This window comes from Ixodes scapularis, unplaced genomic scaffold (assembly GCF_016920785.2).
Source record: "Ixodes scapularis isolate PalLabHiFi unplaced genomic scaffold, ASM1692078v2 PGA_scaffold0__279_contigs__length_252992795, whole genome shotgun sequence".
Taxonomy (NCBI): Eukaryota; Metazoa; Arthropoda; class Arachnida; order Ixodida; family Ixodidae; genus Ixodes; species Ixodes scapularis.
The window spans coordinates 60640012-60666976 of NW_024609835.1; the positions used below are offsets into that span (position 1 = coordinate 60640012).

The 26965-nt window shown below is 44.7% G+C and overlaps 1 protein-coding gene across 1 annotated transcript in view; it reads left to right on the forward strand.

The window, feature by feature from the left end:
• LOC115318912 (DNA polymerase epsilon catalytic subunit A) overlaps positions 1-26965 on the forward strand; it is a 101025-nt gene that overhangs the window by 49516 nt on the left and 24544 nt on the right. The window contains exons 28-40 of the mRNA XM_029978640.4: positions 989-1189; positions 1568-1801; positions 3617-3749; positions 7544-7640; positions 8091-8229; positions 10519-10625; positions 13254-13382; positions 14099-14265; positions 20445-20605; positions 21875-22050; positions 22833-22947; positions 25542-25795; positions 26373-26457. Coding sequence (XP_029834500.3) covers positions 989-1189; positions 1568-1801; positions 3617-3749; positions 7544-7640; positions 8091-8229; positions 10519-10625; positions 13254-13382; positions 14099-14265; positions 20445-20605; positions 21875-22050; positions 22833-22947; positions 25542-25795; positions 26373-26457 — 1998 coding nt within the window. The remainder of the gene's footprint in view (positions 1-988; positions 1190-1567; positions 1802-3616; positions 3750-7543; positions 7641-8090; positions 8230-10518; positions 10626-13253; positions 13383-14098; positions 14266-20444; positions 20606-21874; positions 22051-22832; positions 22948-25541; positions 25796-26372; positions 26458-26965) is intronic.

Consider the following 26965-nt stretch of genomic DNA (forward strand, 5'->3'; position numbering starts at 1 on the left):
GCTGCTTCTTGAGTCCAAGTCTTCATCTTTCTCGAGTACACCTCTGGCTGCAGTGACTGCCAACGGAACTGGGACGCCTGTAGAAAATGAAACGTCCAAGGATACCATGCAGTTATCATCATGCCACGACCCAAAGATCGTTGCCCAAAAACAAGACCACAAGGAGTGGTCTACAAGATCTCATGTGCAGAGTACCCCGCTACTTACGTCGGCGAGACGAAAAGCTTTTCTCAGCGCATCACACGGCATAAGAATGACGTACGCAAGTTCGACCGTGAGCGCAGCGCCGTTGCGGAACACTGCGATGTTCACGACCATCCAATCGACTTCGTGAACACGCAAGTGATTGAAACTGAGCCACAATTTCGAAAAAGGTTTTTCCTGCAGTCTTGGTACATTCAGCACACACCGGGAAACATAAACAGGCCCCTGGGTGCTTTGCCAACGGTGTATGTCCATGGATTGTGCCACCTGACAATGGCAAACTACCAAACCCCATCTGTATAAAAAAAATGGAGTCGAAAACAACTAAGAAAAAGATGAAAACTGCTGCTGCTCCTCACGATTTAGTCACCCCTGATGAAGAAACCGAACAACTTTTAAAACGTCAGGCTAAACCTTTTTTTTTTTTTTTTTTAGTTTTTTTGGTTTAAATCTTTCCCCAACCAGACAGGTTTCTGTCGAAAATGTTCTCATTCTAAAAACACTGACTGCGAGCTTCGTGGGTATTGCTTTCCCGCAGTACACAGGTGATCGATGAGAAGCTCACTCAACGGGGCTAGTCCGCCGCGATGAACAAATAGTGTAAATTAAGTGAAAACGTTTGAATTAAGCAGCTTATAAATGCATTTAAAACATAACGGGACAACTAAACTTTTTTCATTCGTTTGAATTTACAGGAAGTATGAAATATCCGAGTTTAAATTATTGCAAGTCCATTGTAGGTGTGATGAACAATGACATTAAGATATGCACAATCTGTGTCCAGGACGCAAATGACGAGCCGCAGACGGACGACATTGAGGACCTCGGCGAGCCAGCACGGCCTCCCTCCAGCTCACGGCCCATAGTGGCCACCGTGACCCACCGGAAGAGGGCCAGGTCACCCGTGGAAAAGAGGAGCGACGATGACCTCAAGAAGTCGTGGAGGGAGACCTTGGGACCCCCGCCACAGTTGGGTCACTCTCGGGTCAGCATCTTCATTTTCTAACTTTGCTCTTTTAAGATAAAGTGCGAGAAAAGCTAGAAAATGACCAATTATTCTGCATACATCTAGCGCAACTGCTTGGGGGGTAGGCTGAACTCAAAACCCGAAATAGTTTCACACGCGAGACACTTGTGAAACAACGCTTTACTATAGTGCAAATGCCGCTGCTTGCGAATGTCTGATGAACAGCGGCGAGTTGGCGACACGTCCCGTATTCCCGCACAACTGAAATTCCGGCGTAAACTTGAGACAGCGTATATATTTCCTGGTCTAGCGTGGTGCGGGCCGCGAGTACCAATTGTGTCGTTTCGAGCTCCGAACACTTTCGAGGTAGGCACCTTCTTTCTTTGTATGTTCCAGAAAGAGCTGGTGGCGTGGCTCGAATTCCACAAGAAGAAGTGGGAGCTTCAGCGTAAGCAACGCCAGGCACGAGGAAAGCGCCTCAACAGAGGAGAGGGTGCTGCTTCCACAAGTGGTGCCAAGACCTCTGCATCGTCGGGAGCCATCATCCGCGCAGGAGGCACGGCAACGCTGGGAGGCTTTCTCCGCAAGGCACAGCGCAATCTCCTTGACTCGCCTTGGCAGATCATTCAGGTGATGACTCCTTTTCCTTTGTTTCCTGTCCAAGACGTGCCATATTTGCTCGAAAAATAGACGCACTTCCTATGAAGAAGGCCTATGCGACCACTTTCTCACGGAGCGCATAGGTAACCAGTCATCTCGGTCAACATAAGGAGCCCAGCGGCTTACTGGACCGAGATAATATCGTCATTAGTTAATGCCATCTGTGCAGATTTCATTTTTGCAGAGAATCATTTTCTCAATTTAATTATTCGCTCCATTTCTCATGTGGAATGCGACGACTGGCTGTACTTGTCTTCTGCAGAAAAGTGGACGGGTGAACCTTATTCGTAAACATTGCGTCTATTGCTTGAGTAAGTACATTGCATCTCGTTTTCATGCTTTTAAGCAGCTTCAATATGTCTAAGTCCAACCCCGCATTGTGGCTTCCTGCAGTAAGATGGTTCAGGAGGTTACATACTTTATCAACAATACTGCATGCATTAGGAAGAAAGAAGGGAGTGTTTTGCCCACAGAGGTGCTTCAGCGCATGGCTTAGCTGCACTAGGCCATTTGCCAAGGGGGAAAACCTGGACTGATTAACACACAGTCTTCCCGGAAAAGCCAGGAAAATGTGACCCAGATTTGGGCAAAGCATTGTGAGAGTCGATGACATCTATAAATGAGCGTCACTTGATTTCCCACTCTTGTCGACTTTGACAAGATCAGAACACAATATGTTTGCTTATTGGAAGTTGTAGCGATACAGTGATTCAGAAAACATACAAGTGCCTTCAGTATATATACACTGTGCATCACTCTTAGCACAAACACAACATTGGCACTCTTTGGCATGCTACTTTGAACTGGTAAAGGCAAGCACTAAATTTTACAGCTTGGGTTGGTGTCCCAAATGAGCGCTCCCCACCACACAAGAAGTTATGATGACAGCCTTTCGATTCTAAGGAAAAAAGAAATTTCTACTGGCTTGATCATGCTGACAAAGACCAGGAAGCACAGAATGTTTCCTGTTCAAACCACACTCTGCGTGTACCATATATTGCCACAAAGAGGACGACTCCGAATATAGACCTAAAACTCCCCAATTCTGACAAGTAAAAAGAAAAAAAAAAGATTTGTTTTTCGTTGATGAAATGTTTTTTATACTAATTTTTGTGATATTTATTTTCGAAAAGGTTTACTTATGTGCGGCAATATACGGTAGTTAGTGCTAGATTTTTTATTCTTTATAGTATCTATATTTTTATGTTCTTATTTTTATTTTATTTATATTTCTTTTCTTTTTTTTTTTTATTATATTGTTCTATTATTTTCGTCGAAAACCTGCTGCTCTCTCCCGCATGTTTGCAATTAAATAAATTCATTTACCCTTCCAGACAAACAGTGCCAGTAGCTCAGTGGCTATAGTACGAAATCGCAAATATATGGTTGTGCTACTCTAAAAAAGAACGGGGACAGGAAGGAATACACCGTGTTTCGAGCAAACCCCCAAAACGTCAGGCCCAGGTTCGAGAGCGACCCAGGTTCGAGACCCCGCGAACCTGGGCTTGAACCTTAGAAATAAATCTTGCACATAACCTTAACGTCTGCAACGCTCCCTGTGTGTCACTCGGTCATGACGCTCGTTCGTGACGATTCTCTCATAAAAGACGACCCGTAAAACATGTTCTGCGTTAAAACAGGAAAAATCGACGTTTGCTCGTTTGTGTTGACAGTGTCACGCTGTGTGCACCTTTGGACGCCTTAATCGGACGTGCACATATCAGGGGGGTGGGCATTTGACTTCCGCCATTTTTTAATGTGCGCTGTTGGAACGGCCCTGTGCAGTTGGCGGAGACGGGCCAGCCGGGCGTCTTTCGTCTCTGGGTTCTGGTGGGTCCTGAGCTGCACCAGGTGCGGCTGGTGGTGCCCAGGATCTTCTACGTCAATTCCAAGGTGCCCAAGGAGGAAGAGAACCTCAGTGGGTGATTTTCTTGTGCAACGTCTTTTTTAGATGCGCCTTCTGCCGTTCCTTTCTAAGTGTGGCGAGTGGGGTTCCCTCTGCAGTACAGTCGTGTCCCTGTTATTATAGATTCCTCTCTATACAGACAGTAGTTTTAAGGTCGAACTGGGTCATGGGTTTAGAGCGCTGCTCTAAGGCGCCCGTTCCCGCGTTTCGCGGCGGCGCTGTCAGCGTAACCGTGCTAAATTTAGCGGGAAAATTGACATCGCGGGACCTCCAAGACCAATTCAATTCCGCACTAAATTTACCGGGGAATTGAATGGCTGTTGAGGTCAAATGAAGTGAATTTTCCTGCTAAATCTAGCGGAGAAACTGAATTTGTTCATAGGTGACGTGTCACGAAGTCATGTGAAGTTGAATTGGTGATTAAAGGACCCATGAAACGAATTTTGGGCTGGCGTAAATCAATTTATTTTGAGATTGTACTAATAGTACATCGTTCAGTGGACCAAAAGAACAAAGGTAGAAAGTCAGAAGCCTGACTTTCGCTACGAAAATTCGCAAAACATAGCGGACTATTTCGTACCTCCTTCCCTTCGTAAACTCTCCGCCTTTTCACTGTGATACATCCGCGGACCCCGCAGCACGTCACCGGGCTACTAGCCACCATAACCTGGCCCCCGCAGCGCGTCGCCAGGCCCAAGCGCACGTCACAAGACACCAGACTTCACTTAATCCCTTTACTCCTAAGCTGACATTGCGGTGGAAGCTACGCGTTTGCCGGACCAATCAGCCGCCTCCCTTTCATCACCTGACCTAATTCTCTGCAGGTCGGTATGTGTGAGAGAGCATGATCACGTGGCAAATGTGTGGCTGGCCCAACGAGCACGTAGCTTCCACAGCATTGTCAGCTTCGGGGTGAACGGGGTGGGGAAATCAACTCGTCGGAATTTTGAGCGACGGGCTAATCTTCTAGAGGGACAATGGCTGTGTCCGGCTACACAAGCGAGATTCCGAGCAAGAGGGGACTCCCCTTTTTCCGACTTCTTGAACTGTTTGGTACAATGCGCGATTTATGAGTTGAGGAAAGCTAAACAGGAAAAAGTTGAAAAAGCGTTTCATGACTCCTTTAAGGAAATTGAATTGATGATTAAGATCACGTGGCACCAATTTTAAAGCTAAATTAAGCTGAGGGAGGAGGAGGAGAGGGTAGGAAGGAGGCGGAGGGGCATACCTTCCCCTTTGTACACTCCCCTCCTCCTCCTCAAGAGCTGCGCTCTAATTTCGCATTAAAGAGGTCTGTAAACGTCTTTCATTTTTTGCGTCAATATTAGGGAGTTTTAGAAAGTATACAATTTTGGTGCGCATTGGCACTAAATTTAGTGCTTGCTCTGGCGAATGTTACGCCAGGGAATTTTAGAGTAGCGTTTCTCCACCGCGACATAAAACCCGAGCACTTTGCGCTTGCAATGCCGCCAAGGTACAGTGACAATTTTTATTTCGCGTACGAAATGCTGTAACTTGAAAACAAAAATGAACTTTTTGGTCCGGGGTAACATTTAGGTTTATTTATATACAAGAGCGTGAGGCTAGCGGTCGACCGGCCATGTCCGCTTGCGTTGCCTCGGCAAGAGAGGTCTCATATTGCCGCAAGCGCAGCTGACCAAATAGGGAGCGCACCCGTGGCCTAACGGTTATCGCACTTGCCGTCCACGTAGAAGGCCAGGCTTTGATTTCTTGCCATGGCTACACATTTTTGTTGACACTGTAATGTGATATTCTGGTAAATTCGAGAACCGTCTTGCTGATTCAAAGTTAGAATGTTCTACGCGCCGAACCTTCTATGCCGAGTGCTCCAGAAGCCCACGCGTGTACAAAAGCGGCTCCGCGTGGCAAGCCGGAGTCAGTTTCGCCTCAGTGTTTGACTCTGCTGTCTCGCCGACTTCGACGCCCGCGACGCTCTGTTGTTATCTTCTTCATTTTTGTTTTGGGTACAAGTTCGCCTCCCCGTTAAACGTTTAGTTTCCCCAGTTATTCCTTCTTTCCTCGCCTGTTCATTCATGGCAATATACCTCCACCGAGAAGCGTTTTAGCATCATAAGCAAGTTGCCGGCGGTTGTTGCCCACCTTGCTGGGTCTTCCAAACCGTTTGTGGCGGGCACCTTCCATACGAGTGCAATGTCATCCTGCTGTGAGAATCGCAGGTGCGAAAATGCACCCGAAGTCGCGTTCACGACGGCCGCCAAGGCGGCTGTGGTCGCATTACTGGCAGTCACCATTTTTTAACACTGTTTGTCTTGGCTTTAGACAACTTCTCGCACATCACAAATATTCCTTGGAGGGACGCAAAAACTCTTTGCCTACGTGTGCAATTTCCGAAAAATAGCGCAAGCGTGCAAGGCGCAAAAAGCAGTTAGCGTTTGGCTTTTGTGCAGTGGTTACCACAATATTCTTTGCATATGCAAAGCTTTTATGTACACTATTCTAAAACTGCCCATTATGGATGACTCACATTCTAACGAAGGTGTCCATATTAACGAGGCATGGCTGTGGTCTTAATAACAGAACTCGTTACACATGCACGCTAGACACAGAAGAATCTTTATAGATTTTTCCCTTGGATATTTGAAGGTTCTGGGAAAATGAGGTCTGTATAAACTGTGGTTGAGTGTGATTACAGGTGGCAGGTTCAAATTTGTCATGGTTTAGAGGTAAATAGGTTTCTATTTGAAGTTGAATCTGACTTTTAGCTAATGTCATATATTGTTAATGTGACATGGAGTATTAAAAAGTGCATGTACTGTAAGTGACTAAAAAAAGGGAACTTCTTGGAAGCCTCACAGCAACAGCCAGCATTTTGCTGGGACTCTTGGCTTTTTAAGAATCTAAGTGGTGCGTTTGTTGGGTGTGTTTTGCAACACAACCTGAAGCACATGAAGAGAAAGCTCGCACTGCAGGAGCCAGGGATCCTGGGTTTGATACCCCCTCCTGCCTGTTTCTATCTGGACGAGCATCCCACTGGCATGCATTCTTTTATTCACTTCTGTGTGACGCACATTGAAGATTTCAAGCCAGAGGTCGTAATGCACTGGTTATATTTCTTGCCTTTATTGAGAAGCAGTGTCGTCATATCGCAAAGATAGATTGACCTCAAGCAGTCTAAGTGCCAAACTTCTGATTTGCAGTGGTATTTTTCCTACCAACTTCCCTATCTATACGCTTTTCCTAATTTTTTTTTTTTTCCGATTACAAGTGAGTGCGGTGATGGAATGAAACTTTCAGTTCTACACGTACGTCGCCATCGATATCCTGGTGGACTTTCCATCCTGCCATTGAAGTTAATGCATGTTCATTTAGCATTTACACCATAAAGGTCTGTTCACACTCTTGCAACCTCTTAAAACTGGGTTCCTTGAAACCTCTTACAACGAGAGGACACACTGGCACCATCTATTGGGTAGCAGTGTAAACTTGGTGGTCCGTCATATTTTTTATTTCTCTCGCGCATTATCCTTTCTTTCTTGGCTCGAAAAACTTTTGTCAGCGTTGTAAACGAGCCTTTCTTATAGGTATTACGCACATTTGACCTCACAAATCCTACTAAACCTTTGCTCCTGTGAAATGCAGTTCCAGGGTCGCGGCATAGATGGCGCCAGCGTGTTCTCTTGTGCTAAGAAATTTTAACAGGTTTTAACAAGTCTCGTCTCTCTCGGTCGTACTCAGTTGCAAGAGTGTGAACGGGCCTTAAGACCGAACTGCAATAACTCTAAAACCAGGTAAGGAGGCTCATATTCTTCTTCATTTGTGTGCAGCTTGGCGCAAAGTGACAAGACATCTCCCGAGGTCGCACCCGGTCTACTATTTGTATGAGTATTCCATTGACGAGTCCATCTTTCAGCAGAGGAGCGAGTGAGTTTGCTTCATTTCATAAGCTTTTCCTTGCCCTTGCCCTTGATTTAGAACCCCCTGATATGTAGCATATTTGGGCTTTCTGCAGTATATATTGTGTCTGTCAAGTAGCCTGATTTGTTTTGGGATCACTTTTGCACCTCGCATTTACTGTTTTAGTTGGACCCAAACTGCACAAACAGCAAGCACTTGCAAGGAATAAAGATCGCCAAAGGACTGCTGTCGGGATTCTTTCATGATTATAGCGTTGCTGCCCTATGACATTAGACTTCATGGCAACGTCACCGTTTTTGGCAGTTGGTTTTAAATCCTCCGAATATATCGGTAAATGTTTTACAGAAAGACATTAGAAAAATGTTTTGCAAGTTTAGCAAGTTTGATAAGGTAGCTGCGGCAGGCACTTTGGTCAATTGGTGTCTGAACAGCTCTTTGTTTCTTCCATCCTGGCAGGGACATCATGCAGGAGCTGTCTGCCCCCCACATTGAGGGAATCTATGAGACACAAGTTCCCCTCGACTTCCGGGTGATGGCCCAGCTCGGCTGCGTCTGCCTGTTGTCGAAGCAGTCCTACAGGGAGTATGCCTCAAAGGTGCTTGTTGCGCTATGTGCTTGTTTCAATTATATAGCACTCTGAAGCAGTGGAGTGAAGAGAAGGTTGGATTGGTCAGTAGTGCTTGGGCCTGTTCAAGAGTTGCAGGTGCTTCCCTAGCCAGCTTCCACAGCCAGTGGGGCTGAGGCGCCATCCCGTGGCAACATTGCGAACTTTGGATATGTGTGCTCCAAACCAGTACAATATGTCAAGGGCATCTAAAATAAACATGTGGTTTTCAGTTCTGGCATTGAACTGTGTATGAAATAACAATTGAATTACAGTCAAATGCCTTTATAACGAAGGCCTCTACTACAAAAATGACAGTTTAATGAAGAAAAACGAAGTCCCAGCCGATCTCCTACATGTTCAATGCGTTTCTCTGACTACTACAACGAATTCCTGTTGAGCTAATATTTCTGTTTAACAAAACAATTTCACAGCCCCCCAAGGCAAAAATGGCCAATATTACGTATTTTCTATGGGAAGCGTAATCGATTTTTTATAAATTGTCGCTCTTTAGCGATGCACATTGAGAAGAGAAATGTAGTAATCCCTTGTAATAACGAAATAACTTTTTTTGAATTATCGCTTTTATGGAAGATATACGTGGTCCCTACCGATATGCAAGCATTTTTATTTGGATTATTCGAAATGTATCGGCGGCCAATTACGCTTAATAATGCGAAAGCATTAACTGGTCCCATGGAGCGAAACCTGGTTGTCTGCAGCAGAAAAACGGCATCTAAAATTGCATTGGCTGCAACGCGTCATGTGGCTCCATAGCCAACGGCTTCATTGTCAGCAGCCGAACTACTGGCAGCTCAGCAGGAGGGTGGGACGCGAGTGTGTGCTGGCCGAACGTTGGGCCTGACGTTAGGCCCAACGTTAGGCTTAACGTTAGGTCGGATGTTAGGTCCAAAGCACGCGGCAGGCATGCGCTTCAAGTGCAACAGGCACAAGCGCGTGCCTTTTTTTTTTTTTTTCACCGGTCTTGCAAACTTTATTATGAAGGTATTTGACTGTATAGCAAACAGAAGAGTCCTGCATTGGGGTATGCTAATGTAATAGACCCCTTTCGAAATACTGCCCTCTGTTGGCAGCTGTGGAATCCCTGCACAATGGCGGACTAGAGCCGCAACATCACGGCACACTTTATGCGTTTGGTTGAAGCAGAAGAAAAAACAGACCCCAGAAAAAGGCGATGAGCGCAGTGACGTTGCACTTTCGACGCTGTTTGACTGGCTCGTCGACTCCTAGCATTCACTGCGCTCTGACGTTCACTATCTTATGGAATGACTTGCACGTGTCACAATGTGTGTTGTTCCGCCATTTTGCAGGGGTTCCGACCTTCTAATAATCGGCACGGGGATTTCGAAAGGGGTCTATAAGCATGTAAAACGTGCAAGACCTCATATTGTCCTGCCAATGCTTGGCGTCTACTTTTTTGTGCTATGTCGTCGAGGCTGGCATAGTTTCTAAAGTGGTGCATCCCCACACTGCTGCGAGAGCACGGGGTTTTATGTTGCATCTCATTCACACGCACTCTCATGCGAGGGAGACCTCGGACAAGGCCACGCACTCATACAAGTAGCTTAGGCGGTGTTGAAGTGTTGCAGAAACTAAGCTAGCCTCCATAGCATGGCCCGCAACGCTGATGGCAAGTATAGGGCAATGCAACAGTTTTAACTTTGAAAGAATTTACAGTTTCTTTGTTATATTGTTTATCTAGGCAGAAGTAAAGAAAAGCACAGCACTTTCTCCCAAGAAACTGCTATTTCGCTGTGTAATCGCAAAGGAAAAACAAATTATTTGCTGATCTGCAGCCACGTGTGGCAGTTACGGGAGCTACGGTAGCACGTCACTGGGGTATGTGTAAAGGTCAACAAAACCTGTCCTCCTTCACTACTACACTCGCCGTCAGCCCCGTGGTGAACCATCATTTTTGGCGATCGCTCGCCACGACCTTCGACAGAGCTAATCCTTGAAAATTCCACGATCGCAGAGTTAGCGGCTGGGGTCTCTCTGAAGGGAGAACTCAATGGGAAGTCAGGTGGTCCCCCAGAGATGTCACTGCATAGGTGGTGGGAGAGTTGAGGAGCACTTTGACCTTCCAGTGGTTTAATTTCTTTAAATAAAATTTAGCGGACACAAGAAAAAATAGTTTTCTGTTCTTCATTTTATAGGTGACACAGATCAATCACCGCAGTTAATTTGTCAAAGTACGAGAAACGTACTGCCTCATTAACATACCTTATTCTTTTCTTTTCTTACTGCTTTTTGTTTTAGGAAACAGACACATTTAATTTCCAACACCTTGAGTTTGGGACCCTGGCTCAGCATGATTACTTGGAACCTGGAACCCTGAAGTACATTTATCTGTACCACCATGCTGAGTAAGTTCAGTTGACTCTACTGCTCTGTTTTATCTTCCTTTAAAAGTTGATGGGAGGCATGCCACTCTTTGAAAGTTTTGTTTGATTTCAAATATTTGCATTATTTGCTAAAGGGACACTGACAGGGTATTTATGCTCACCAAAGCTTTTGTTTGTATATGACATATGAAAGCCCAGCCACCCAGAACACAATATGCGGCCCGGAATTGGTTTTCTTTTCGCCCAAAACCGCCGATCGAGAACTGGCCGGTTTGAATCACACTACCCCTCTTTTCAGTGGTCACGTGTCGTTTTCTATGGTTTAGACGCAACCACCAAAGATAATCAAAGTCGTGAGTCATCAAAGGCACACACTTAATGTTAGAAACAGAGAAGAAAGACGATACCCATTTTTTATGGCTTGTAAAAAACTGCAAATACATTGATCGAAAAAAAAAAAAAAAAGTTGTGCAGCCACGTGATTTTCGGTAACATTCTCCTCCTCTATATTTCTTCTTCCTCCCCAGTCCAGTTAGAGTTTGAAGCAGTTGCATTTTTTTTTTTACTTTATTAAAAATATATGTGATGCTGTAGCGAAATATTGATTGGGTTGTCTTCTGACAACCATAACGAATCACCTGGCAAAAAATAAAAACATTTTTTGGGGGGTGTCAGTGTCCCTTTAAGGCCCACTATTTCATATCAGTTGAGTGCCTCTTTCCCCTTGAAATTGGTTTACTGCTGGGATGTAACACCTGCAATGGCGGTATCGCGAGTGCCGCTTCCCACGGTGTTGCACCGTGCAAAGGAAAAACACGTCTTTCAGGCATTTTCAAGAAACTGTTGCTTTGTTTTGGTAATTTACAAATCTATTTTGATTTATGTATAGTGCAATCCCCTTATAACGATAATAAGAAAACCCGAAATTTAAATCGTTATAACTGATTATTGTTGTATCTGGACAAGAAACGGATCATTTCTAGTCTATAAAATTTATATGCTGATCGTTATAATTGGTACATTGTTATAAGTGGATTGCACTATAGTAATACCTGCGTGATGGCTTTTATAAAATGCGATCTTGCAGTTCATATTTTCTCCACTGCTTTTGTGCGCTGCAAACATGAAGAGTTTCTATTTGTGTTTTCTGAGTTTAGGTATAAAAAAACAAAGACATAAAGATCTGAGTTTTTATCGTTATAATTATTTATTTTGTTTTATGCCAAACGCCTAATTCATCTGCATGGTGTAGAACTCAGTGATGGAAGTGCTGCGCCAAATTGCGCCATGAACAGAAGTCTGCTACACCTTGCGCCAGAATTCAATTTTTGCTAAGAATTGCGTCACGCCTGTGCCAAGATAAACTTAAATAAAAAAAGAAAAATTTGAAATCTTTCAATATTGGTTGCTTTTTCCCCAGTAAATAAATGAATGAAGGTTTTTAAAAAGATGCTTCTTTGATGAGGGTTAATATTTGAAATCACTCACTCTGGAGGTGAGGTTATTTGTTAAATGTTTTCTGAGAGGGCTCAGAGTAATAATGGGTGCCCTTGTACACCTGATTCTAATCAGAGAAGTTGAAGAAAAAGAAAATAGTACAAATATATATTCTACAGCATTCTCTACTCACCACATAGTTTCTCTCATCTTGGGTGAGAGCACAGTCGACTCGAACACACAACATACCCAACACATACACACTAAAAGCTCAAGTCCTAGGAAATTTGCTACGCCTGATTGGTTTAGCCGATGATAAAACTTGCCCCGAGAGATGACGAATGCCATGATGTCACGATTTTGACGCTGTTCGATTGGTTGCATTGGTCGGTGTCGTTGGCTGCGCATTGATTCAAGATGAAACAAAGTATAGAGTCTATTCGTCAACTGCTGGCGTCATCATCGTCTGAATTTTCAGACGATGTCGGGAGCTAGTAGTGAGAAAAATGTGCAGACTAGTGGGATGGCGACCACTGTGATAAAAGAGACCTGGGTTTTTTTGTTGACGCCAGTTGTATATTCTACCATAGAATAATGTGCATCCGCCCATTCCCAAATTTGCCTATTCCCAAATTTGTAAGATATGAGGAAATATGCACAGTGCATTTATATCTAAAATTGATGCCTGGACAAGTGCCCAACCCACATTTTCCCGCAATGACCTTTCAATTTTGAGTGAGCGTTTGCCCAGTATTTTACGGTAGGTGACTACGGAAATAAAGTTCAGTTGTAAGTTAGTGCTGTGTCTCTGTCTACCTTCCTTATCCGTGTCTCGTTGCACTTTTAAATATTATGAATCACGAAGTAGCCCAACTTTCTACCCTTGATGACTATTCCGTTCATTATCATTCATAAATACCAAAAATCTCTAATTTGCAAATATCTAGCAGGAGTGGTGCAGATAGAGTTTTCTTTGGATATGTTCGTTTTTTTTACTGGCATTTGTTAGTCAAACTTTTGTTATTCTTGCACTTCAAGTGACCTCAGGCAGCTAAGAGCACATTTTGTGTTAGACCTCATACTGTCACCATATGCTGTTTCATGCTTTTCCTATATTCTGCAGCGCAGAATGTGGAGAAAGCATGAAACAATGAAACAACGAGAGTGCAAAAACCACTCGGAGCAACAGAACGGGAAAACCATTTCTTTTAGGAGCCAGAAAATGATGTTCGGCATGTTCCTGCCTCCTGTCAAGAAGGCTGTGGTGTTCGTCGTGGACACTGTGCGTTCCAATCAGATGCCCAACATGAGCACTCTCTACAAGAACGAACGACAGGCCAAGTAAGAGGCTCTTCGTCTCTTGCTGGTTTTGTTTACTCTTACTTAACGTTTTATGAGTGTCTGCAGAATGCAAAGAGGTGTGGATATGCAAATTTAAACATATAGTTATTTTTCTAAAGGGTGAGGCATGATCAGGGTTTTAGTAATACTATGAGGAAGTATTTTTTTTTACTGTTATGGCATGATTTAGCATGTTGTTTTCGACTGTGTTTTTACTTTCAAAGCTGACTTTGCTACATGACCATTTTTAAATTTGTTTATTCTGTAGCACTGTGTGCCAGTGCATTACTAGTAGTATTGTCTGCTTTCTTTTTACTAGACTTTAATGGACTATATTCTGGTATGTTTTTCATATGTCTGGGTGATGTAATGTCATATTTGACTACATTCGATGAGCTCACTCTCTTTATGCTTTTTTATATTTTAATATCATTGCTAGTTGTACTTACTAGGGTAGTTTTCCTAAATTCGAGTTGCAAAGGCTTTTAGGAGTTTGTACCTTTCTGCAATGAGTTCTCTTGACAGATGTTTTCTTGTTTGAGGAACAGTATTATGCGGTGAATGTCATTGCAGGGCTAGAGCAGCAACTTAACAAATATACAGCGATGAACAAAAAAATTTGCAGGGGTTATGAAAACTACTTTTTTCCCTTAAATGTCCCTAGAAGGTTACCTCTATCCTTACTTTTAAAAGGGAGTTTTACGGTGTACGTCCAGGATCTCTCGAGGCACGGCCGCAGACCTGCTTCCGGAGGAAGGCTACGCATTTGAGGTCAGAGTGGAGACAGACGTGCGCTCGGTTCACCGTGCCATCCAGAGGAACTTGTCCCTGTATCGCGACGAAAAACGGGGACCCACCATGCTGGCGGTCCAGAGTTGTCTCGGTCAGTATCCACAGTTTCTTTCTCTCTGGTTCTTTCTGTTCTTGCTACTTGGAAAGGCTACGCGCATTGCACACCGTGTCTGTCACGAATATGACATCTTTCCCTTTTTGGTTTTATTCATACAAGTTAGTGTCGAACAACACATTCTATTGTCTAAGTTTGTGCCCTACATAAGTAGTACATTCCACTGCTCTATACCGTAAAATTTCGTATGAATGCCCAACTAGTTTGAAGAGAAATGTGTAAGGTATTGGGTTGGCGATCTTTGAGAATGAGACAGCGATAGCTTATCAAAAATGACCAATAAACACCATGGCACCAGAGTTCGGCATTTCTGGTTGAACTCGCAGCTAGCTTAAAATAAGAAGTTGAAAACTCCCTCACCTTCACAGCCACACCCACCTTCAAGTCTTCACTCAAGAACTTATGAACTCGCCAAACTCACTGATTCGCATCCCTCACCGAACTCATGAACTCGCTGAACTCACAAACTCGTGCCCCTTATTGAACTCATGAACTCCCTCACTGACCTCACTCATTCACTCGTAGTTCTCGCCCTTACCGTAGTCGCGGCGGTAGCGCTGTATATCGCGCGGATTGTGTGGCTTTTACAGCTCCGCCGCAGTCGCTGCCATTTTCCGATGCTCCGGCACCAGCCGTCACGTCGCCAAGTGAAAATATGTTTTGTCTTTTTGTTTCTTTCGCTTTGACTCCTTCGGCGCACTGTCCAAGCACTTGAGGAAGGCGCGCTTTGTTGGGATACAAGGGGATATCATTGCGAGTCTTGTGAAAAAATATTCTTTACAGTGTGCACTGTTGGGCTCAAGCATTCGCGACAACTTCGTGCAAGTATGAAGTGTGCGTCTGCATCGCTGTTTATTCAGGTGTGAATTATTATTATTCCAACACGCACCACCATGAGTGCGTTGGAAGCACAGATTTGCATTTCACGGTGTGATAAACACGTGGCTGTAACCCGCTACAAACTCGAATGCCGCTGAAACTGATATTACGCGCGCAAATCACGGATGGCAGTTCGGGTTTCATGGTGCATTAAACATGCGGGAACCTGCTATGAAGTCGCTCATCACACGTACCGATACCACAGACTGCGTGGTTGATGTGATTTCCGTTGGACACGGCGTGATGTCCGTTGGGAATCGGGTGTGCGATTTTTTCGAAAGTTTTACCCTGTAGATACCGTATTTACTCGCACAATGAACGCACTCGCGTAATGAATGCACCCCTCAAGTCAGCTCTCAAATTTTGACTTTTTTTTTTTCACTCGCGTAATAAACGCACCCCCAACTCAGACGTCAAAATTTTGACCCCTCCCCCCACGCGCGCGAAATGAACACACTTTTCTCTCCTGGTGCAGTGAGATCGCGAATGCATGGGCAGCGTGGGCGAACAAAACGCCCTGCAAAAGGCGTTAAAAAAATTCGCAGAGATCCAACGGAAGCAAGAAAAAAATACATGGAGAGGAGCTTTTTTTTTTTGCACAGCGCAGTCCGGACTTTGGGTTCCCGCGCCTCCGTGCCCAAGGAGGTAAGAAAGAGAAGGTCTCTAAGCGAACGAAACAGCTTGCGAAAGGCGGCAAAAAGAAAAAAAAGCCCACATGACTAAGAGAAAACAAAAACAGAGGAGCTTTTTGTTTTCTTTTTTTTTTTGCACAGCGCAGTTTGGTTACGGAAGGTCGCACACCATGCTCAAGGAGGTAAGAAAGAGGAGCGAAGAAGCCCTTTAAGCAAACGAAACAGCTTGCAAAAGGCGGCAAAAAGAAAAAAAAACAACCCACCGAACAGAGGAAAAAAAAAAGAGCTTTTTTTTTGCATTGCACAGTTTGGTTCGGGGGTCGTGCGCCACGTGCAAGGAGATAAGAAAGATGAGGGGAGAGCCCTCGCCTAAAAAAACAGAACAGCTTGCGAAAGGCGGCAAAAAAAACCCAAGGAACTAAGAAAAAAAGAAAACAAAGAGGAGTTTTTTTTTCGCACAGCTTAGTTTGGTTACGCGGTCGGGCGCCACGCGCAAAGAGATAAGAAGTTAGTTCGATTTTTCAGTATAAAAGGACCGTTCATTATGCGAGTAGATATGGAGGCAAAAATTTTACTTCGCGTAATGAACGCCCCCCCAACTTTGCATCGATTTTTTTGAAAAAAGTGTGTTCATTCTGCCGAGTAAATACGGTAATTAGCCAGAAAAAACGGGACGGGCGATATCTCTGGGGGGAGAGGTTGTTCATACGGGATTTTACGGTAGTCAATGGCATGTTAAGAACGCTGTAGATGCTCCACTTCCAGCACGAGCTTTTTGTCTTAAATAACTCTTCGGCACACACGCAGTGAAAGCCCGGCGGAAGGCAGCAAGTGGATGCTGGAGATGGGGCTTTTATTGCATTCTTAACCTGTCACCAAGTATAGTCATTTTGGTGGCAACCTTTCAGCTGTGAAAAAAAATTTACACAAACGATATTCAAACGACCACACAAAGCGTGCTGTGATTGACAGCGGTACTAGCTGCTGCATAGTAGAAAGGCATGTTGAAGGAGATTTTCCTGCAGCCAGTGAGCTGTACAGTGTTCGCATTGGGTCCTTTGCTTTCAGTGGAATTGATGTAGGAGACGCGTGCAAGGAAATGTGTGCCTTGCGGGAACAATTGTGCGGGTTGTTGCATGTGTTAAAAAAAGACACGGAGGCATGCTTTTTTTGGCTGAGACATTCTTTCAGAACGGGTGTGCCTGTGTACTTGCCTGCAGTGGAATAAGGGAAAGTATGTAAGCGAGCCGTTCAGTAGAGGCGCGGAGAGCACACGAGAACGGAACCTGAGTGGCGGCAGTGGGGAGAAAAGAAACCATGTCTACACAGCACAACCCCATAGGTATTTCGCAACAGCGACTGACAGAGAGGTGGGCGGGGGAAGGAGGAGGAAGGGAGAGAATCACCAAAGGGTACATGGATCTAGCAGAAACGATGGGAGGCAGAAAGCACTTTCCCCGAATCACGTGGGTTTTTCGGAACGGTGGCAGCCTGCTGGGGGGGGGGGGAGGGGGGGGGGGGAGGGGGGGGGGAGGGGGAGGGGGAGGGGGAGGGGGAGGGGGAGGGAGGGAGGGAGGGAGGGGGAGGGGGAGGGGAGGGAAGGAGGGGGAGGAGGAGAGGGGAGGGAGGGAGAGGGGAGGGAGGGCACCTTGCCGCAGTTGGCGTGCACGTGTGAGGAACGACGGGGAGAGCAGTGCTCTGCTGTAGAGTGGGATTTCGTATTCATACTTGAGCATTTTTAATGCGAAAGCATTAACTGGGGGTCTCATGGAGCGAGCTGATGTCATCAATTTGTAGTGCGAAAACGGCACCTTAAAGGGCGATGAAGGCAATTTCGGATATTTTTTTGACGATTGTACTGGGTTCCAGGCACGTCTCAGGCCACGTTGCCCGAATTTCAGCCGAAACTGGCGCTTGCGTGCCGCGCAAATCAATTAAACAGTCGCGGTAATAATCGTACCCGGATCGACTGGGGCGACGCCCCAAGAGTTGCGGGAGAAGCCAGAAGAAGCGGAGCTCACGTGACTGATGCGGGGCCAAGAAGCGCGACGTCACAAGAGACACGTCAGTGATTGGTTGGAACAAGAGACGTGCCCTCGGTCACGTTTTGGTTCGCAGTTTTTAGGAATACTGTTCTACTTTCCGCTTTGAATAACCATGAAAAGTATAAATCAGACGGGAGATGGTTACTAAACCATAAATAAAACAGCAAACTTATTTTTTTTCTTTGCTACGCTGAACGCCAAACGGGCAACGAGCAACTATGGGCAAACGAAATAAATAAAAAAGAACACAGCGTGGAGCCTGCTGGAGACGTCGATGTCGTGTTTACTCTGGGAACACGGTACTCGAAGGATTCTGCAAAGTGGCAGTCGTGCCAAATTAGTTCGCCGTAGATGGCTGTTCAAACGGTCGACTGAAGACCAGTAATCGTTCTTGTTCTTTGACGACGAAATGAGTGGACGTCCGACTCTGGTGAAAACAAAAATGGTGCTGTTTATTTTCTCCTTCTTGGGGAGCGTCCCCCGCGGTGGAACCGGTTCCCGGGTCGCTGCCGCTTTCCTTTCGGCATTTCCCCCGCGTTTCTATCGGACAGGGACAGGGCCTGTCCTTCGGCAACGCGCCGCTCGTCTTGCCCGTGCGAATGTTGCTCACAGCTTTGCTGCTCGGAGCCAGCGGGCCGCTCGTTGCCGGCTGGGCGGTCACCGTCGGCCTCGTATGATAGCGAAGAACGCCAGACATACTCCCGTTCCGTTGGTGTTAGGTCACTGAACAGAAGCCTGAACCGAACTCGCTCGCGAGAGCGGCATTGTCGTCCATGCTGACAGATCCGACGAAACGATCGCGCCACCGCGCTGCTATGACCCACCACGGTAACTAGTTTCGATCTCCTAAATGCTACCGATACCGACTATTCACACTTGACGTCACTCCCTACGTCACCTCCGTTTTCGGAGGCCCAGAAATGAGAATGGAGATAGTTAATTTTCGGTTTCTTTAGTTCTTTTGTAGGCACAGAAATACGTGCCACAAATGTCTACAAAAAATTGGGCAGCATGCTAGGTTCCCAAGAAGCCTAAAAACACCATTTAAAAAAATTAAATAAAATCGCCTTCATTGACCCTTTAAATCCTTTCCCCAAGTGTAGCCAGCTCCCAGCTATGAAACCACGTGAAAAGCTTAGACACGGCACCTAGTTTCTTCGATCCCAAAGGAGCGTAGTAAAGCTGATGAATTTTCGGTTTCAATCCCATTGGCTCCCATTGGCCGCTGCTTGTCAGTTTCAACGATCACTCACCCGATGGCACTGCGTGTCTGCGAGGCAGTGGCTCCACCGCTCCACGCCGAAGGTCAGCGCGCCGTACGCCGCAGACGAAAGAAGGGAGCGAAGAGCGGCGTGCATACTTTTGCATTCACAACTCATAAGAACTGCTTACCGTAAAGTTTTGAAAGAACGCCCACCCAAAATGAAGAGATTAATGATGAAAACCATGGGGTGGGCTATCTTTCGGGATGCCACAGCAAAACTTTATCAAAAATTAATTATAAGCACGGAGACACCCGCTACAAACTACGTGACTCGGGAGCTGATACTCCAGATCGCCGACACCGCGAATTCGAGTTTCAAGATGCGATAAACGCATGGGAATTCGCTACGAACTGCTGTGTCACGGGAAAGGATACCGGAGGTTGCGGACGCAGCAGTTTCGTGTTTTACCGTGCGAAGAACCCGCTGAAACCTGTCGAGAACTTGCATCTCACAGGAACGAATACTGCAAATCGTGGACGCAGCGGAATCGTATTTTACGATGCAATATACATTCGAGATTCATTCACGTGTTACGGGAATCAATATCGCGCGCGCAGGTTGGAGACAAAAATGCGGGAATCCACTAGAAAGTCTCATGTCACGGGAACGGACACCGCACATCGCAGACGCAGCACATTCGCTTTTCACGATGTGATATACATGCGGGAACACCTGGCGTGTTACGGAAGCCAATATCGCGCGCAGATCGCGGACAAAAGCGCGGAAACCCGCTATGAACTCGCTTATCAGACGTACCGGTACAGCAAATCGCGCAGCAATTGGGATTCCCGTCGGACTTCGCGTGACGTCCGACGGAAATCGGGAGGTGGGCGATGTTTCGAAATTTTTATGTTACAGATATTTAGCCAGAAAAACGGGATGGGCAATCTCTTGGGGGTGGGCGTTCTCTCGGAACTTTACGGTAGGTGTATCTCGAGCCTTTTTCTAGGAACGGGCACCAGCAGCTACCGCTGTAAGAGGTAGGAAACACTGGTGTCTGTAAAAAATATCACAATCTGTACATCATTCTGTACATTTATTGGAGAGCTAGGCCATGCCGCAAGTGGGTCTGCTGGTAAATAACATGTGTTTAGAATGACTTGTCTACAGTTCACAAGTCACACCTTATCAAGCCAGGGCTATGGGCAGTTGTTTACTGAATTTTTACCTTCAAATTTATTCTGGAAATAATTCAGTGTGTGTGGTAAGAAGAGAATATGGGGTTCATTTTATGAGACAAAAGCCTTTTGAATTTACCCTGTTGAGTTCATCTTGTTGAATGCTGCGTGCATTTTTCACAGACTAAGCTGAGTGCTAATTATCCCTGTCACCAGCTCTGGAAGAACTGACTTCCTCGATGCCCGCCCTGTCGGAGTTTCCAGTGGTGCCCATGCACGTCGAAGACAAAGAGGACCTCTACCACATTCTCGAGTGGCAGAAGATTGGGGCCAAGGCCATGATTCGGCATTATCTCAACGTGGAAACAATCCTTACTGTAAGGTTGCCTCAACTTGGGAATTTGGCATAACTGCCTGTCTTACATACTGTTCTTATCTTGAATTACTATCGAGATCGATTATAACGAAGTTGGTTATAACGAAATAGTGGATACAGCGAAGCAATCACAATTTCCCATTCTCTTTTGCACTTCGATAACCAAAGTCGGTTATAACGAAATAGTGGATATAGCGAAGTGATTTCCGATTCTTATTGACTTCGTTAAAACCGGTCTCGACGGTACATGTTTTCGATGTTGGCTTCCCAACTTCATGTTTCATGCTTCAGATGCCGCATGATGTTGGTTTTCATTGCGCCCTTTTAAGAACTGGGGTATCCCTGTTCTATAGCTTAGCTTTGCATTTTTCCTGTTGCTTGGCATTCCTTTTTGCAAAATTGGAGATGCAGTTAACTCATCTTAATCATGGTGATTGCTGGTGCAAATTTATTGAAGTACTTATTAATTTTATTTATTTATTTATTTATTTGATACCTACAACTGCCCAGGGGCATCACAGTGGGGGATGTAAAACAAATACAGATAAGCCAATCACACAGGAAAACAGCAATGAGAAAATTAGAAAAACAAGGTACTCAACAGGAAAAACATGAAAAGTTGGCACGTGATAGGCAGTCCTGCCAGGTAAATGAGTGAAGTCAAGAGCACAGGAATCGTAAAAAAAGGAGAGAGCATGTAAATATCTCTTAACTCACGACGGAAAATTCTGCCGTGTGTTGAGCGATGAAAAAGAAAAACCTTCTCATTTAAGGTGTGCACTTATTCTCAGTGTCTCTATAAGTGCTTTCTCATGTTCATCTCGTTCTATAGGAACCAACGAGAGGAGAATGATAGTTTTACCGTATTACAGTGGTTCTCAACCACTTACTATATTTTGGGGACTCCTTTTGGATCAGAGGAAGTTATCCAGTTGCGATACAATGAGGGGGGGGAGGGTGTATTGGATGGTTACAACGACAAAAAGGTAAATGACCAAAACTAAATGCATAGAATCCAACTTTGAGCAACTGATAAGGAGAAGAATCGGCTTTACTCACTTGATGCACATGGTTCGGTCTCTTTAGCTTTGTGGGACAGCCAACATCAATAAAACAAATAGTTTTACTGTTCTTTTGATTGACAGTCAAGGTTTTCTCGGGGACTCCGAAGAGTCCGCAGACCCTTATTTGGGGACCACTACCATATTATGTGCAAGTAGGTTTCTAATGCTGCCACCTGTTGGTTGTTTGTTCTGTTCTTTTTCGACAGACGATGCTGGAGCAGTGTCGCTACTTCCACGTACCCCTAGGCAACCTTCCCCGTGACGCCACCCTGTTCGGCTGCGACCTGTTTTACGCACGCCACCTGCAGAGGCAGAACTTTGTGCTCTGGTGTTCTCAGGCAGACAGGCCGGACCTCGGCGGCAAGGAGGCTGACGACAACTGGTGACCCTTGACGCTTCTCTTCCTTGTGGCATTGACATCTCTGGTGCAGTTTTGTGGGGCTGAGGAGATTTTGTTTTCAAAGAAAATATATTCTAGGGCTTCTTATACCTTCCACAACAGGTCATCGCCCAAGCAACCTTTCGAAAGCTATGCATGCGCACGCGCATGCACAGGGCACAACCTAATAAGCATGAGCAAGCGGCTGCTATTTTTGTACCTTTTTTTTTACAAATGAATGGCTCTCACCAACAGTAGTAGTATGCTGAAATGTTCTTATCTGGGACACCAGCTTAGGCAGTAACATTTAGAATTTGTCGCTGCCATGCGTGTGTAATACGGAAACAAAATAGATATAGAAAGTACCAGTATTGTTTTTGTGCTAGCTGTGTAGCGCAGTGTAGCACCTTTTGAGGTCCACTTGAAGTGCGGCAAGTTGTCATTGCCTGCGAGGAGTGTTTTGTAATTTAGTGTACTACTGTCTAAGAGCAAAAACTTGGCATTCTCTGAATACCTCCTCAGACATATTGAGTCGGTAATGGAGTAACAGGCTCAAATAACTTCTAGTGGCCTATCTTTTACCATATTCTTTGTAAATCCTACCCACTGATGTTCAGAAGTTTTCTTTAGGTTTGAGGGAAAATCGGTGGTTGCCCCGTGTGCTCTGAAAATATTCAGCATTTTAAAATTTAGAATGGCTCTCAGCTTGGATATCACTGCATGAAAATTAGTTGTAGATACATAAAATGTTATTGAGGTCTATATTTATCGTTTGCTTCTTGCAGCCTGTCGGCTGAATCTGACACAACATCAGCAGTGGAGGTGAACAACCCTGGAGCCTACAGTGCCGTCTGCGTGGAGCTGGACCTTAACGGACTAGCTGTTACAACTATCCTTCAGGTGTGGAAGAATGAAAGATGTCCCATCTGCCGAAGGGCTACATAGTTTGAGCCATGTAATAGTTTGTTACTGTATATACTACTATTACTCAATGTGTGGAAGTTCGAGACCGAGGAACCAGAAAGCGGAAATGACCTTTGTGTGTGTCATCCTCGTTTTTGTTCCTCAGTCTCTGGTAATCATGATCTGGAAAGATCACCACTTCACCTGTATTTTTTTTTTTTTTGTTTCCATCATACTATTACTATATAAACAAAAGGGAAGAGAAAGTGCAACTACAGTCGAGACTGATTATATCAAACAGGGATATTTAAAATTACATATTGTCTATTTCAAAAAGTCAAGACATCCTTTTAAAAATCCCATGTAAAAGAATGGGAGCCTTGTGCGTCCGTATCAAACTCTACCTCCCAGAACATTTGATACATTGAAACTGTGCTGCAGTTAGGTAGGCATTCCGCAAACTGCCATCAATGCTCCCATGGTCTGTTTGCATGTGCTGAGGCTGTGCTAGGAAAATTATAGTGCGCTCCAGCCGTTCCTATAACTCCGACAGTGGATAGCGAAAGGTGCAAGGAAGCTGAGGGGAAAAGCAACACTGCCTTGACTCCTTCGTCTCAATGTAAAAAGAAGAAAAAGGAAAACTTTTAGCTGGTCGAGCATGCCGACAGCGGTTGTGCTATCATGGTTTGAACGGCTTTCTCGTTTTATTTTGTCATTTTTGTTTCACCTATTTTTTCACCTTTTCTTGCTGTCTTTCATTTAATGCCAGTTTCTTTTTTGCTTGTGTGGCTTTTATTTAGGGTTTAGGAGGGAGCTACTTATCTTTTTATGCATATCACTTTTTTTTTAAACTTCAGCTTCCTCTTTTATTTTTTATTTTTGGGTTCCGTAGTCCTTGCCATTGAAGTCGTGGCCACGTGCACACATAAGCGTGGCAAAGTGCGCACGAGCGGCGGCTCTTTGCAGTTTTCACCAATTACGTTTTAAAGGTTCTGCTGTGTTTGGTGTTTCTGGGGTGTGCCATTCGGTAGGCTGTCATGTCTGTGGTACTAGCAGAGATACGTGGAAATTTCAATTTGAGCTTACTTTTGTATATCGAATTGCCAATACTTTTGTATATCGAATTGCCAATATATGAACTATTTTGCAATCCCCTTTGGGTTTTATATGTATCTGGGTTTGACTGTAGGACTTTCATTTTTAACTGCTTGTGAATGCTCTAAATGGTGGTGGGGATGGCAGAGGCAACTGCAAAAGCATGGAAGAATGCTATAATCTATGATTCAAGCAAGTTGGAAATTGCTTTTGTAAGTTACTTGCTTATATCTTCACATATCATGTCAAACTACTATAACATCAGAATAATGCAAATATAAGAAATAACTAAAATTATGAGAAATACTTTGGATATAATTACTGAATTTCAAAGCAAAAGAATAGAAAGACAGAGGAGATGAAACACAAACCTCTACACTCTTCATTATCGCCTATCTGACTCCCCAGCCTGTGAATTTGATTAACCACCTTCTTGATACTTTCGAATTACAGTTGAACCTCGATTTAACGAAGTCACCGGGAGCCGCTAATTATTTCGTTAAATTGGGAACTTTGTAAAATCGAGGAAGGGAGACCTCGCGCATAGGCTGCGCGGGGAATCCGATCCTGACTTAGAATTTCAATTACCTAGGAATGGATTGAATTCCCCTCAAGTTGTGAGTATCACTTGCCTGTAGAAGGAAGATCCTTCTTTTTCTTTAAATGTGTTGTCGGAGGAGTGCCTTTTTTTTTTTTTTGTATGTCTACACTACTTTTCATTATAAAAATATGTCTATTTTCGATAAAATTAGCAAACATAATTACTCACTTTGATTAAGATACAAGTCTGTCAGAAAACGGACAAGTCATAAAAGTGGCATTGCACGTGTATAACAAAGTGAAAAATGTGTGTGTGGCATCAATCTCTCCACAGCCTTCATTTATTCTCTCTCTCTGTGCGCTGTTCCAGTCTCACAATCACCTGTACCAAGCTCGGGTCATCACTTCCCCCCCCCCCCCTCTCTTTTTCTCCCTCTTTTTTTTTTTTTTGAGCAGAAGGTTTGGTAATTGGATTTATTTTTGCATGCTCTGTCTTGTGTAAAATAAAAAGTGGAAAAATTGGACCATGTATAGTGAGTCCCCTAGAATACGAAAAACATTGCTTTTGCAAAGAAGTCTTCCAGCTCTTTTCAGCATTTCCCTGTAAAGCTTCACTACACGCTTTTACAGCTTTTAAGTTTGACTCCGAACGCATCCTCGTCAAAAGTTTCAGAACCTGACAGAACTCAAATGGGTGCAAAGCACCGCTTTAGGAAAAGTTTGTCAGTTTTTTTTTTTGGCATTTCCCTCTAAAACTTTGCTAACGGTTTTCACCGCCTCAAAATCCGACTCCGAATGCGTCCTCGTCAACAGTTTCAAAACCTGGCAGAATTCGAAAGGGTGAAGGCCATCGCTTCAAAAAAAGTGTTCCAGTTCTCTTCAGCATTTCCCTGTAAAGCTACGCTACACGCTTTCATCGCTTTAAAACCCGATTTCAAACATCTCCTCGTCAACAGTCCCAGAACCTGACAGAGCTCGAAGGGATAAGCTCGAGTGTGGCCTTCGATGCTGGGGGTGCGGCCTGCCTCTCCCTGGATTCGATGGTCGGGGGCGGCCAGCAGGCGTCTGCTTCCACCCTGGCGAGCTACGATGACGTTGCTCTCTCGGCGGGCGCCTTCCGCATACTGCGCACCATGGTGGCCGGCTGGCTGCGGGACGTGGCTGTCTACCGCAACGTCTTCGCCGACTTCCAGCTGGCACACCTCTTCCGGTAAGCACGGGTCGGTCCCGTGATACCCCCCACGATAGTTAGCGAATCAATTCCATAATTTAATTTTTATCGTTCATCCCGTAGTTTTGTAAGAACTGTCGATAAATGCATTTAGAAAGTATACTTGCTTTTGGCTATTTATGAGCAATCGTCAGAAATGTGTACACATATGCAAATCTTTTAAGTGTATCTTGACTTCTTATCTTATCCTTCCATAAAATATGGTGGGTGTGAACAGCACTTGTGATGAGGGACAGTAGATAGTTGGTTAATGGTCTCTCGATATAGAGATCAACGAAGGCGTGGCAGGGAATTTCTTGGGAAATACTACAGGATTAAGATAATGAGAGCGCTTTTGCAACTGAGCCGAGATTAGAATTACAAGGACCAACCATTCCAAGTTCCAAAACCAACTAGCCCAACAATCTACCCTACTTAATTTAAGTTTGTACATTAGCCACTGCTTCACATCATCTAATGTGGCATAGCCAGTACCAATAATTTCTATATTTTCTAGCCCAGACTTCCTTGTTGTGTGCATGATGTGCGCATCATCTCTGCTAAATGGTTATTACAGGTGGCTGAAGAGTTCCCAGTCGCTGCTGTATGAGCCCGTTCTCAAGAGGATCCTCAACAACCTGATGAAGAAGATGTTCCTGCAGGTGAGCCTGCCACAGTAGTGCTGAAATGATAAGTTATCTGCTTGTGTATGCTTAATTGATACAGAATATGGCTAAAAGGGCATTGAGCATGTCAGTTTCCTTGGTAACACTATTCAGTAACACTGAAGTTTGACTTGCTGACCGTGAGGTAATTTCAATGGTTTAGATGAGGGGATGAGAGTTGCATAGGTCTTAGTGGCAGCCTGGCAGGTGAGTGGTATATGCTTTTCTGCAGTGCAGACGCTACACGAAAGTGACTAGATAATGCAGTAAAGGGGAGTGTGGCATAATAACCGTTAGTGCATTGGGATAAAAAAGCAGACCCGTGTTGGGTTTTCTACACCACTGTATTTCCACATTGCATCTGTATGCTCATGGGGAGGCACTTTTTCCAAAAGGCTATTGCAATAAATTGATATTAGATTTGATTTTATGTCTTTTAGTGTAGCTCAAGTTGATTAGGACATAGGTGCGATGAGTCATTCCTGCAGTGCAGTTTTAAAAATAA